The sequence below is a fragment of the Schistocerca nitens genome, chromosome 8 (assembly GCF_023898315.1).
Source record: "Schistocerca nitens isolate TAMUIC-IGC-003100 chromosome 8, iqSchNite1.1, whole genome shotgun sequence".
NCBI classification, from domain to species: domain Eukaryota; kingdom Metazoa; phylum Arthropoda; class Insecta; order Orthoptera; family Acrididae; genus Schistocerca; species Schistocerca nitens.
The window spans coordinates 139,254,213-139,268,833 of NC_064621.1; the positions used below are offsets into that span (position 1 = coordinate 139,254,213).

Sequence of the window (14,621 nt, forward strand, 5' to 3'; positions counted from 1 at the left end):
AAATCTGAGGTTGCATGTCTGTGTGGCCATGTCCTTCATGGAACAAGATGTAGCAAGAACAGTACTGCAAGTGGCAGATGGGTGAATGCAGCACTTGTGACTAGCCACCAATTTGTGAGTGACAGGGTAACGCACTTTTTGCTTCACCCGGATCTCCTGGACAGCCTGCTCATCGAGATACATAGGACAATCACAGGAGGAGGCAGCGTGGCTGAAATTGCAGTTGATACAGCAGGGAGAAGGAGGCGGACAATTGCCCTAGTGAGCACCCCTACCACGGGTTACACATTTGGCCAAGTGTCCACAGGGTGGTTGTAATGACACTGGTAGCAGCACATTGGGTTTGGAATGTACGGTCGGACTGTGATAACTTCATAGCCTGCTATGACCTTTGACAGAAGCACCATTCTATCAAACTTGAGAGAAAGAGTGTTTGTGGGCATTAAGGATGCGTCTACCTTTTTTAACACCCGATATACTGCAATGACACCCTAATCAGAAAGGTACATTTCTGATTTCTGTCTCTGCCAAACCATCGAGCAGCCTAGTTGTAAATAACACCACGCGAACAATTCAGCATTCGATGTGCCAACAGGATAGCCATGGAGGAGCGAAGCTGCAAGCAGTTGTTGTGCTTAAGAATCAGAAGTAGTCTCCAAAAGCGAAGTGCCATTGCATAAACCACAGCAGGATTTCACAGTGTCAGCAGTCACATCAACAAGGGAGATATAGTGGAAAAAGACCATCTTCAGTACATGAAACCATGAAGAACTTGGGTGCAGTTGGGAGGGCCTTTGAATCTTTAGCCACCTCCTGTTTATGTTTGGCAGGCACTGACTGGGAAGAAGACGATTTGCTCATTGCAAGAAAATCCCCAAGATTGCCAGCGTCTCTGATGATTTGCTCCTTCCAACTGGAGATACCCCTCAGAAGAGGTTGCACCCACATTAGGTGACTGGTCACTCCTCCCGAACCCCTGACAGAGGGACCAGTTGACAATTTGGGAAGGTAGCAGCTCAGGCAATCACCCCTCACTGAGCCTGGGCTGTACCAGGGGGTACATGCGAACCCTACCTGTCAACCCAGGGCTGGGAATTGTGTGTTACCCAGTCACCTACTATACGTCAGATGTGTGGACTGGCCTTTGGGAGTGCGAAGAAAAAGAGCAACCTCAGATGCCAAAGCAGACAAAGGATAGGAGAAGGGGAAAAAAAGAAAACAGCAAAGAGACATTTCTGACTGAATATGCAGAACACATTTCCAAAACATCCATGACATATTTCACAATTGAGGGGGGGGGGGGGGGGGGGGAATAAACCTAGAGGATAGACATGTAGCATGGAAGAGAAAAAAATGCTGCAAAGGCTGGGACCCGTGGTAGCCAAGCACGAACCCACCAGAGAGCAGCAAGCCCCCCTGGGAGGGGGCTGTTTCTGCTTCTCAACAATACAATACTCCCAGCCTTCTTTCATACTAGTAGATCTGTCTCGACACATAGCAACATTACACAGCATATCTAGATCAGATAGTGTATCCCTCTCTTCTCTGCAACGAAGGAACTATTAATTCAGAAAGCTCAATTGTGTGTTGTTTCAATGTAAGTCTTATCGGCAGGACTACATATTTCATCTCCTGAAGGTAAGAACAACCTAGAAATTCTCTCACATAATTTGTTGCTATATTTTGCATTGCAAGTAGCTAACAGCAGTACCTGAGGATTCAGAAATGGTCCTTGCCTGCTGTTGTAAAATTCAGACTGTCCAATCCAGGAGGCCCCATTTGATGACGCATCTTCAAATGGATCAATATGATATTCTCCATCTTCATCACTTCCAGTAATATTATCAGACTGAAAATGTTGGTTATTAAATTATATTTGATTTTTACGCAGTGCTTTACTAAATGAACAAATACATTCTTTTGAGCATGTTACTCAGCAAGATTAGTATTTTATATTAATAAAAACTGAAATATCACCTCTACATTTTCCAATGCTTGCTGTATTTGGTACTGCCTTGCAATGGAACCTTGTGATGGCTGTAAAGCTGCCACTGGAACTACTTCTTCATTATCGTAGCCTAAGAAATTACATTTGAGAAGCATGATCAATTCATTGAAAGAACGGAGTAATGCTGGAAAAAATTAAAAGCTATATTTCCCGGAAAGGTGGGTCACACCCAGTAAAGTTATATTATTTGCAAGCCTGTACACAACGAACTTAAAAAACTACAGAACAGGACTGTGTGAATGGGAGGAAGGATGCGGGAGGACACTACTGAAAATAAATCCTTGAAGTTATAATTAAACTTGACAATTTTCATTAATAGGCCAGAATCACTAAATAGTGACTTATGTTAACTCGTATGTGATTTTCTTGTAGAAACAGGGCATTTCATTTCATATTTTTAGAAATCCACAATACTAAAAACTAAGCTGGAATCATGATAGTAAATCACTCTTCAACTGCATCTGATTTTTTGCTATAATAGATTTCTAAGTTATTAAAAATGCAGTATGAACTTCATTTACACAATACTTTCAAAACACTATTGATACTTTGCAACCTTCCATCACATATTGCTACATCTTTTAACACCCACCTTTGGCAACTGTTTTGTTATTTCCTGCTGAACAAGAAAGCCCTTGTTCTAAAAGCCAAGAACAGTCATCTTTCACAACACACATTGTTCATATACAACCCGTACAGCATTCACACTCATCACTTGCAACAAATTTCTTTCAACAAGTATGGAATTTCCTCCATATCTACTGACTACAATTCCCAACTCATTTCTGGTGTTTTATCTAATGTAATGCACTTCAAACATTCCTGCAATATAGCAGTTACTCTTATTATTAATACAAAACATTTCCCAATAAGATTGCAAAATGTTTATATTTACCTATGTACTTCACAACACATTTTCCTTTCTTCTGGTCTACAGATTGTATAATGGCTTCGTACTCACACCCATCCTCCGAGAAAATTGCTCTACAGGGTGCTCCAACTTCCCACTGCAAAAATTAATTTTCAGTACTGATAGTAGCAACAAGCAATCACACAGTGTAACTAACTAACAAAGTAGGAAATGATCAGCAGAATCCCTTTTGATCTTGGCCTACAATCAGAATGCAACTATTCATCTAATCAAAACATTTAGCTAATAAATACAACCATGAGTTAAGTTATTGGGCATAAAATCTTTGGACACAGGATGTGAATGTGGCTGACAAAATGAATTTTATTAGAATGCTAACTGGAATTTTTAATGAACCTAATATATAAAATTTTATTTTTGATGGAGATACTCTTTAGTGGAGCACAAGAAGCTGCCCCATAAAGTTATCTTATTCACTCATACTCCCCAACAATATCAATATCACTATAATGTGATCAGTCATTTTGCTGAATGGACGTGTATCCAAGTATATGACTACTTTCTAAACTAATGTCAAGCACTTCAACTCTTTCTAGAGGTTTTTTTTTGGTCCTAGTGCTATATTCCTGGTTTTCAGTATATTTTTAGAAGAGAGAGAGTGTGCGTGTAATTTTTAAGACTTAAGGTAAAAAGGTTAGATATTATGCTGACCCTCTATAAAAAATGTGTCAAAACAGGCCAAAGGAAAATATCTTTGACAGAAGATGGTGAGTACAACACTCTTTGAAGCGTCGTGGCATTTGAGCATTGTCACCTAGAGAGATCTTCATCAATAATAATAAATTACCTAATATGTATCAACATTTCTTAAAATGTTGTTGTTGTTGTTGTTGTTGTTGTTGTGTTCAGTCCAAAGACTTGTTTGATGCAGCTCTCCATGCTACTGTGTAAGCCTCTTCATCTTTGAGAAACTACTGCAACCTACAGCCTTCTGAATCTGCTTAGTGTATTCATCTCTCTCTACAATTTTTACCCTCCACACTTCCCTCCCATCCCTTGATGCCTCAGAGCGTGTCCTACCAACAGATCCCTTCTTCTAGTCAAGTTGTGCCACAAATTCCTCTTCTCCCCCAATTCTATTCAATTCCTCCTCATTAGTTATGTGATCCACTCATCTAATCTTCAGCATTCCTCTTAGACCACATTTTCAAAGCTTCTATTCTCTTATTGTCTAAACTGTTTATTATCAATATTTCACATCCATACATTGCTAAATTCCATACAAATACTTCCAGAAAAGACTTCCTGACACTTAAGTCTATACTCAATGTTAACAAATTTCTCTTCTTCAGAAATGCTTTCCTTGCTATCGCTAGTCTACATTTTATATCCTCACTACTTCGACCATCCTAAGTTATTTTTCTGCCCAAATAGCAAAACTCATCTAGTACTATAAGTGTCATTTCCTAATCAAATTCCCACAGCATCGCCTGATTTAAACTGACTACATTCCATTATCCTTGTTTTGCTTTTGTTGATATTCATCTTATAGGCTCCTTTCAAGACACTGTCCATTCCACTCAACTGTTCTTCCGAGTCCATTGCCGTCTACGACAGAATTACAATGCCCTCAGCAAACCTCAAGATTTTTGTTTCTTCTCCCTGGATTTTAATTCCTACTAAAATTTTTTCTTTGGTTTCCTTTACTGCTTGTTTCTTGTACAGATTGACTAACACTGGGGACAGGCTACAACCCTGTCTCACTTCCTCAACCATTACTTCCCTTCCATACCCCTTGACTCATTAACTGCCTTCTGGTTGCTGTAAAAATTATAAATAGCCTTTCATTCGCTCTATTTTACCCCTGCCACCTTCACAAATTAAAAGAGAGTATTCCAGTCAACCCTGTCGAAAGCTTTCTCTAAATCTATAAATACTATAAATGTAGGTTTGCCTAGCTTTTAAGGTAAGTCTTAGAGTCAGTACTTCCTCACATGTTTCTACACTTCTATGGAATCCAAACTGTTCTTTCACACACAAAACACACCCACACACCATAAACAAAAACTTAGTGCCACAGTAGGTTGGAAGAGAAACCATATCAATGTTAGATTTATTTACTTTAATATGTCCCTCTTAAATCAAACTGTGTTATATAAAATACTTTCCACCAAGGGAAACAGAACAAGAGAATGAAGCATTACTCACAAGGTCCTACCTCAACACACATTACTCTACATTTGTTCCAGTTAAGGCTTTGCAAACATATCTCCAAGCTGATTTTCAGAACACACACATTCCAGATTGATACTGTCTTTTTGCTAGAGTTGATGCACAAAATAGTAATGTTCTCCAGAATGAAATTTTCACTCTGCAGCGGAATGTGCGCTGATATGAAACTTCCTGGCAGATTAAAACTGTGTGCCCGACCGAGACTTGAACTCGGGACCTTTGCCTTTCGCGGGCAAGTGCTCTACCGTCTGAGCTACCGAAGCACAACTCACGCCCGGTACTCACAGCTTTACTTCTGCCAGTAATGTTCTTTTATATGCTCAGAACATTTGTGGAATTATGGATTTTTCACCAAATTTTGTGTTCCTTTTTCCTACTATCTCCAACATCAGTCACTTAAGCCATACACATTATCTCCTTGACTGGCAACAACAAACTCCACTTCAGTGAGGGATGCGAGACTGATTTCTGCAGCTGAGACACTCATGAAACAGGAGAGTCGCTTTTCATTGACACACACTGTTGATCAATGACACAAAACTAAGATGACAGTCTTGTTTTAATGTTGTCTGTGATGTCAGCATCAGCATAGGTACACAGTTTATCAACAGGTGAAATGTAGAAAAGATCCAGGTTTGAGGTACCACAAACATATCAGAAAATACATATTCCAGCATTCCAGTCAGAAGTGGGGTTAGCCATAAATGAAGTGATCAACTTTTGGAACAGTGTAAATGAGATTTGGACAAGAAGAACAGGTCACACATCCACAACATTCACTATAACTTGGGGAGTTTTCACTGCTTTCTAGTCGGCCATGTTAGAACAATGTAGAATCTTCTGTGTACACTCACTGTGGAATAAACAAGCCACACTCATTATATCTGCATTTCTAAAAATGAACCTAAAAAGTCCACTGTTATTTTTAATTCTGACAACAAATCTAAAAACAAATTCACTGCACTTTAAGATGGCACTGCAAAACTACCACCATCGACATAAACAGCAATTTTTCTGTTTTGCTCCATCGAATGCAAATGCAGGAATCTGCTGTTGAATGAATGGTTGACTCAAAGTTATTACTCCAGCAATGAGATTATTGCTGAAGCCCATATAATGATTTCTTGAGGCAACAAAAACAACCTCATTTGATTTTAAAATACTCTAATTGAATCATTTTTCTGTGTCTGAGTTTCCAAACAAATTAACTTCTAACATCGAATTGATAAGTTTCAAACTTCTCCAGCTGCCATTGCTGTTAAGGTACAAACAATTGGAGTAAAAGTTTCATCATCATGAAGTCCTGCATACTACAAACACCCAAGTGAACATGGTACTGGCCAATCAACCCATCAGGTTTATATTTTACATGAAGCACCCATTAATTATCGTTAATATGTTTACCCTTTGGCAGTTCTAACAAGTCCTATGCATTGTTTTCTTCAAAGGCCTTCATTTGTTCTTTCGCTGAATTAAGCCATTTATCAGAATCATGACTTATCATAGCTTCACTGAAGTTTGTTGGTGCTAGTTCTCCATGGACTGATTGTACCAGGCAAACTAACGCATTTATTGTTTCTTGTGGCTACTGGTGTTTTATTTTATGAACTGGATAACAACTTTGTAATTCGTCTGAACATTCTTGGTTACTGCTCACAATTTGATCAACAGTAGACTTAACTTTCTGTCTGATTAAGAATTAATAATCACTTTCCTCCATTCCTTCAGGTATGGAATTAAATTCCAGCACCATCAAGTTTAGTTGTACATAACTTCTCTGGTTGAAAAATCATCACACAATTTCACTGCATGGTGTTTTTGTGGGATCCACACTTGGTAACCTTTTTGTCATTCACGTAACAACAACAAAATGGTGAGGTATGTCATCAAATTTTGAGTGAAAGTTCTTTGGCAAATAAACATAGCATTTTCACCCAAGATGTGTAACTAGCTAAAACTATCTAAAGCTTTGTCAGTACACAACTTGAAAGGTGTGTTGCCTCGAACACTTGACTTAACAATACAAGTGAATAGAGAAATGTCTGTGTCATATGCATGAGCCCAAAATGATTTAGGTAACACACTAGATGACAATATGGAATGAGTTAATTTTACTATGTTTCAATTTACTTGTCCAGCAACATTATTTTGCTCAGGCATATCCGGATAAAATGAAACTCAATATCCTGGATTCATAGCACTGCAGTTACTGTATTACAATTACACTCTCTTCCACCATCAGATCAGCTGCACCACGCTCCTTCAAAAATGTCTTCAAATTGTCAGCAACTTCAGATTTTTTTCTAATCAAGTACAACCCAGCAAAACATAAATAATCATCTTTGAAATTCACATAGTAATGAAAACTGTTTACAGAGTTAACAGAGATTGGTCCTTTATCATCATCATCATCATCATCATCATCATCATCATCATCATCATCATCATCAATCAATTCACTGACAGTTTGTGGACGATCTCTGAGAACTGAATGGTTTGTGGGGGTGGGGGTGAAGGGGGGGGGGGGTTGGGGAGAACACACACATCACAAAGCAAGTTGTTGTCTAAACACTTCACTTCACTGATATAAAGTTTTGCTGTTGCGACTATTTCCACATGTCGCTGAATGGTAATACCTTTGTTACAGTAAGGCTCATTATATCCCCATTATGCAGATTTATGAACAGAGAAAAGTTAGCGTCTGGCATCAGGGACATACCAAAAATTATGTAGTACAGCAGGTATCCACCTGCAGTTATGCATACTTAGTATAAATAGTGCCAATCCTACACATACGGTAATTTCATTGCCATCCATCTGTACACACTGTGTAATCTGAAACTTTTCAAATGTAGGGAAAGGCAATTTATTTGGTGAAATGTGGTAGTGTGCCAGATTCATAAATCCAATTTAGCAGTGACAAAAATCAGTGTGAACCACCAAGCCAGTGGCAAAACACGCATTTGGTTCACTGTTCACAATTTTACTGGAACTACAACTATTGCCACTAGATGTCACCTTTCTTTCTTCTGTGCCCACGCATTAAAGGCATTTTGTAATAACATGTCCACCTTTGTTGCAATATAGATATGAGCCAATCTCTTCTTTGACTTCTGCCACACTGTTGAGAATTACTCCTGTTTTCCCTGGTGCTCATCGAATTTCCATTATGTTTAGAAAATGCCAGCTGCCCGAGACTTTCTACATATAGCTAGTGAATACTCAAATGAAGACAAACACGCAATACGAAGCTTTGTCGTCTCTCAGGAACACAATACCAGGTCGAACTATAAAACTGATATTCAGGAAATTTTCCAAAAATGTGATGAAGCAGCAAAAGAGAAAGTTGCATTTGGATCCTTTCCTCAGTTCACTACACAAGCCATCAAAAATGTTTGAAAGGAACAACACACATTTTGTTACAGATGTTAGAACACTACCTTTCCTTAAAATCCTGAAAATGTATAAACAACTCACTATTACTGAATTATATAGTGTAACTAAAATGAAATATATAAAAAATATATTGTACCACATTCTAAGATGCTACTGCAGTCTTTAACATAGATCTTTTAACACAGGAAAATCTTACTAACTTTTTTGTCTGAACAAGATTACTCAGTCCTTTTTCTGTCTTCATCCTGGATGGCAACATATTGTAACTGTCACTCATATAAACTAGTCTTTGAATAGTTACTGAGTTAACTTGCATAAAAGTGCCATTTGCTAGAAACAAACTGAATACCCATTTTATATGCCATCAATCCCCCTCCCCGTCTAGTTCTGTAGGAGGAAATTGAGGAACAAACCTCCAAGGTCATGGAACATGCCAGTACATGAAATTACAACACAAAGGTAATAACCGATAAAGAATAAAGTGTTTATGAACCCAGAAAAAGTCAAGCCATAATTTTAAGTAAATGCAATCAACAAAATAACACAAGAAACAACTTTATTTTTCAAGGAACTCCTCAATGGAATAGAAGGAGTGACCCCATGAGGAAACTCCTCAATTTCGATTTGAAAGCACATGGATTACTGCCAAGATTTTTTAATTCTTGTGGTAGCTTATTGAAAATGGATGCAGCAGTATACTGCACACCTTTCTCCATAAGAGTTAAGAAAGTGCGATGCAAATGCAGATTGGATTTCTGTCGAGTATTAACTTAATGAAATGTGCTTGTCAGGATGTGGCTGAAGTGGAAGTGGGGTCTAAAAAAGAACAAGTGTTAATTTTTCAACTCCGGTCGGCAAACTGCCTCCTGTTTACTGAGAAAACATTTACTGATTAACCTAGCCGGGGTACATTATGTGAGTTTAGCGGCCCTAAGGCGCAAACAGATTGAGCCGGGGCTCAAAAAGTGCATGGAGGCAACCGGCCAATGCATCTAATCTCGTCGGGGGCCTGTCAGTAAGAGAGACCGATCCACACGCCTCGTCCGCGCAGCTTGGCGCAGTAGGTGGGTGCTCACACGTGATCTCCTGGACCTTTTTGATTGGCTGCTGAAGGAGCTCTGCCTAGGCAAGCGACGCTTCCCTAAGCGTCACCCCGTCAGCAGAAAGGTTGTTGTTCGTCGAGCACGTGAACAAGCCGTGGGATAGTGGCACATACTGGAAAAATCTGATGTGTCACCAACCCAGGGCCCGTGCACGGCTTTGTGGAGATCCATTGCCATCCATAGCTCACGCATTTAAAATAAATTTCCCTTTTCTTTTATTGAAAATAAAGGACTCCCGTACTCAATCTGTCAGCACCTGTACAGAAAGTTGCTAATTCTTGGGAATAAGCTGATATTGTTAACAAGAAACGACAGTAAAGAATATGTACACTATGTGACCAAAAGTATCCGGACACCCGCTAAAACGTATGTTTTTCGTATTAGGTGCATTGTGCTGCCACCTACTGCCAGGTACTCCATATCAGTGACCTCCGTAGTCATTAGACATCGTGAGATAACAGAATGGGGCACCTCATGGAACTCTCAGACTTCAAACATGGTCAGGTTATTGGGTGTCACTTGTGTCTTATGTCTGTACGCGAGATTTCCACACTCCTGAACATCCCTCGTTCCACTGTTTCTGATGTGACAGTGAAGTGGAAACATGAAGGGACATGTACAGCACAAAAGCATACAGGCCCACCTCACCTGTTGACAGAGACCGTCAACAGCTGAAGAGGGTTGTAATGTGTAATAGGCAGACATCTATCCAAATCATCACACACGAATTCCAAACTGCATTAGGATCCACTGCATGTACCATGACAGTTAGGCGGAGGTGATAAAACTTGGATTTCATGGTCGAGCAGATGCTCATAAGCCACACATCACACCAGTAAATGCTAAACGATTCCTCGCTTGGCGTAAGGAGCGTAAACATTGGGACGATTGACACTCCATCATATCCATGGAAGTCCTTAGCCTTCAGTGATTTAATTATTGACTCCATCTCCCCCTTGTCAGTATCACAGAGAAATATTTCAGACATCTATCTCTGAAAGGCATTTGCCAAGAGAGTTATATGATTCCCTGTAGAAACTAAATTTTTATTTAGTTCACCAGCAATGCTCAGAAAATGGTTGATAAATACTGAACGTACATCTGACTTATCAGTAACAGAAATATTTTTAAAACTAACTGAATATATTGTCGACCTTGGGCAGCTGACCACACACTTCCTTCACAACTGACCATATGGTTTTAATTTTATCCTGTGAATTAGCTATTCTATTTGCATACCACATACTCTTTGCCTTCCCAATAACTAAGCACCTTACCATACTGTTTCTGATGGGCTACTGTAGCTTGATTGTGACTACTTCTAACTTCTAATTCCCACGTTATACATGATATCCTTATCCCACTAGCCAGCCACCCAGGCTGCCTTTTACTGCTAGTAACCAATTTAGAACATTCTAACACAAAGCAACTCTCAAACAGCATGAGAAATGCGTTAAGGAAACCATTATATTTGTCATCTATGTTATCGGCACTCCAAACATCCTGCCACTCTTGTTCCTTAATGAGGTTTAAAAAACTCTATTGCCATTGGATTAGCTTTCCTACATAGTTTGTGATTATACATGACATTTGTTTGAGTACAAAAGTCTTTTAGTGTTAAAATTTGTGCATCCTGGTCTGAAAGGCCACTCACCCTTTTACTAACAATGCCCATTTAGTAATGAATAATGAATAAAAATATTTTCTATTGTTTTGCTACTGTTCCCCTGCACCCTAGTTGGAAGAAACACAGTGTGTGAGACCATATGAGTTTAGGATATCTACCAACATCCTTTTCCTTGCACAATCATATGAAATTAATACTGAATTCACCACATGTAACTAATTTTTTGTACTTCCTATAAGGTGAACCAAGTATCCTCTCTATCTTGAGCAGAAATGCTCTGAATTCAGAGTTAAGGGACCTATAAACAATAACAATTAGAAGTTTAGTTTCAATAAATTCAACTGCCCCTGCACAACATTCAAATATCTGTTCATTGCAGTGCCATGATACATCTATGGACCCAAACGGAATACGTGTCCCCCATCCCCCATACACTGCCACACCCCCACTCCACAAGGAACTCGTTGAAAAATATCAAGCCAATCTGTATCCTGGTAAAGGAATCAACTGAATTGTCAAACTATTTAAGTGGTGCTCCAATATACCAATAATGTCCAAGTCAACACCTATAAGCAGTTCACTAACTTTATTTCTAATACATCTTATATTTTTTTGATGAAATAGGCTAATTCCTTCTCTACTTGGAAACCTGACGTCCTCGAGTATGAAAGTACAAATCAAAATTAACGTAGTGGTGGTGGGATGGGGATTAAGAGGCTGAACTGTGGGGTTATCGGTACTGCTATCATGTGATACTTTCTCTGGAGTAAGTAACATCTGTCAGGAATTTTATTGGATTAACTGAGAAACTGAAAGCAATATTGACGCCAGTGCTGAGGAATAATATTAGGAGAAGTAAAAGTATACAGGATGGGCCAGTATATAGGTTATAGCAAATGAAGGGTCTCCCAGTGCTCACCTATGGTGAGAGAAACTCCACCCACAGCTGATCCCTCGATAATCCGATTATGAGCAAACAAAGTTATGAGACAAAGAAGGTTCAAAATGGCTCTGAGCACTATGGGACTCAACTGCTGAGGTTATTAGTCCCCTAGAACTTAGAACTAGTTAAACCTAACTAACCTAAGGACATCACAAACATCCATGCCCGAGGCAGGATTCGAACCTGCGACCGTAGTGGTCTTGCGGTTCCAGACTGCAGCGCCTTTAACCGCACGGCCACTTCGGCCGGCAGACAAAGAAGGCCTTCTGCCTTCACTATTACAAATGTAGTAGTAAACATGAGAAGCCCAGGAGCATAAGGGATATCAGGTGGTAAGACAATCATAAAATGAGGTGAGAGAAATAATCACGTCAACAGGTGTAGGAGACCAGGTGAATTGCCCCCAGAGCCCTGGATGTAATGTGTCATCCGGCAATTCTCCACCCTATAATGCAGGTCTACAAATCTGCAGCCAAGACTGTCACAAAACTGACAGATCCTTTGGTAGAGCACTATACACTGAAGCACTTTCCCTGAATTGGATGGTTGGTTTGGGGAGTGAGGGCTCAAGAAGCAAGGGGGCACTGGGAGGGGGCCGAATAGCAAGGTTCTTGATCCCATGATCCAAGTTGGCAGAAACTAAGGGAGAAACACCACCAATAGCACAGTCCACTCGATGGGCAAGGAAAGCAGCAAACAGAGGCATAAGGAATGTCAGGGCAACAAAAAGCAAAAACAGGAGGGTGGGTGGGTGGGTGCATGAGGGGGGAGGGGGAGAGCGAGAGAGCAAGTGGGTGCCCCAGAGACACTACGCACAACTAGGCACCAGCACCGCCACCAACCCATCCTGATCCCACACCATGTTGGTCGCGACATAGCAGGGACACCACCAGGGAAAACAAAATGCACAGAAAACCAGAAAAAACGTAGGGAAAAGGGGGGCAGGTGGCAGTGAAGAACCAGGCTGGCATGGAGACCAAGCCGAATGCCTCCCAAACCAACACCAATGCTAACCAAGGGACTCCAATTCCAAAGGAAATTACAGTACTTAAATCTCTTAGGACACACTACTTTAATGAAGAAAACTGAGGACAGATGTAACCATATGAGAGTCACCTTCCAACAACTGCAGGAAGGAGATTAGGGCGACATTTAGTGTGACGAGCCAAGAAGGGACAGACCAGCAAAATATTTATCTCATAAGGGGGACTCTGCTACTACGAAGTGGAATGGCTCATTCTGGATAGAAAAACCGTGGGTCAACCAAATATGGCCAATATGGAGATAGCAGAGGATGGCAGATTCCCACCACGATAGGGGGAAGGAAGAATGCCATGTAGATGGAGTCATCTTAACTGCAGAAAGTTTATTAGACAAGGGGTGACCCACAAGAGTCGGCCTATGAGCAAACAGGAATTTCAAGTGAGGCAGCAAATCTGCTCCCCAAGGGGTCATGGAGAATGTGAGGGGTAGATGGTGGCCCTCCCTCCCTCCCTCCAGCCATATGCTCAGCAAGCTCATTATCTGGGATACTTACATGGTTGGGAACCCAAAGGCAACAAACCAAAGAAGCAGCACAGTCATGACCAGCAAGAAGGTCGTGGATGGCAGAGACCAAAAGGTGGGATGAAAAGCACCACGTGGTAGCCTGAATGCCACTCAAAGTCCATACATATAAAACACGGCCGGTTCGACTAAGTAAAGGGTCCACTAAATGGCCATCAGTTCCGCAGCAAACACTCCAAATGTGGCAGGCAAGATATCATGTTCCATGACAACAGAATCCCATGTGATCGGCAGATTTTGAGCCATCAGTGTACAAAACAATAGCATCCTGAAACTCCTGCAAAATCAGATGGAACAATTTACGGAGTAACATTGGAGTGATGGGAGGCTTTTGGATCCCAGGAGAGATCCACCTTAATCCAGGGGTGAGGAAATAACCAAGGGAGATGGAGGCGTTTAGACAAGAATGTTGGGACAGGACAAAGAGAGAAGATGAAAACTGTGATGAAGCCAAGCGAGGCGGAGTGCAACCAGTTAACCAACCTGACAATGGGCAATGACCCTGAGCCACAAAAAGAATAGGAGTGGTGAGCAGATATCAATGGCATAGGAAACCAATGGCCGGGACAGCAAAGCCGAAAGGGGGGAAGTCAGGTGAGAATCCCAGTGTCAACCTGAAGACTATCGACAGGGATAGTGTAAATGGCACTGGTGGCCAAATGGATTGGGCTACGTCAAAGGCGAGCAGTGTGGCAAGAACAGCTGAGCCATAAACTTGACAACCATAGTCCAGACAAAATAGAACTAAGGCAGGGCTTAACAACTGGCCGGTTTTGAGCGCGAGTACTCGCGTTTGCTCAGGCACGTGCTCGCGAGCAGCTGCAAGGTCGCGGAGTATGGAGGGAGGGGAGGGAGGGGAAATGTGCGCGCACGTT

The 14,621-nt window shown here is 40.8% G+C and overlaps 1 protein-coding gene across 2 annotated transcripts in view; it reads right to left on the minus strand.

The window, feature by feature from the left end:
* Positions 1 to 14,621, minus strand: part of LOC126198492 (survival motor neuron protein) — a 113,986-nt gene that overhangs the window by 9,386 nt on the left and 89,979 nt on the right. For both annotated transcript variants that reach the window (XM_049934867.1, XM_049934866.1), the window contains exons 3-5: positions 2,904 to 3,015; positions 1,978 to 2,078; positions 1,712 to 1,849 (exon numbers count right to left, since the gene is read on the minus strand). In XM_049934867.1, coding sequence (XP_049790824.1) covers positions 1,712 to 1,849; positions 1,978 to 2,078; positions 2,904 to 3,015 — 351 coding nt within the window. The remainder of the gene's footprint in view (positions 1 to 1,711; positions 1,850 to 1,977; positions 2,079 to 2,903; positions 3,016 to 14,621) is intronic.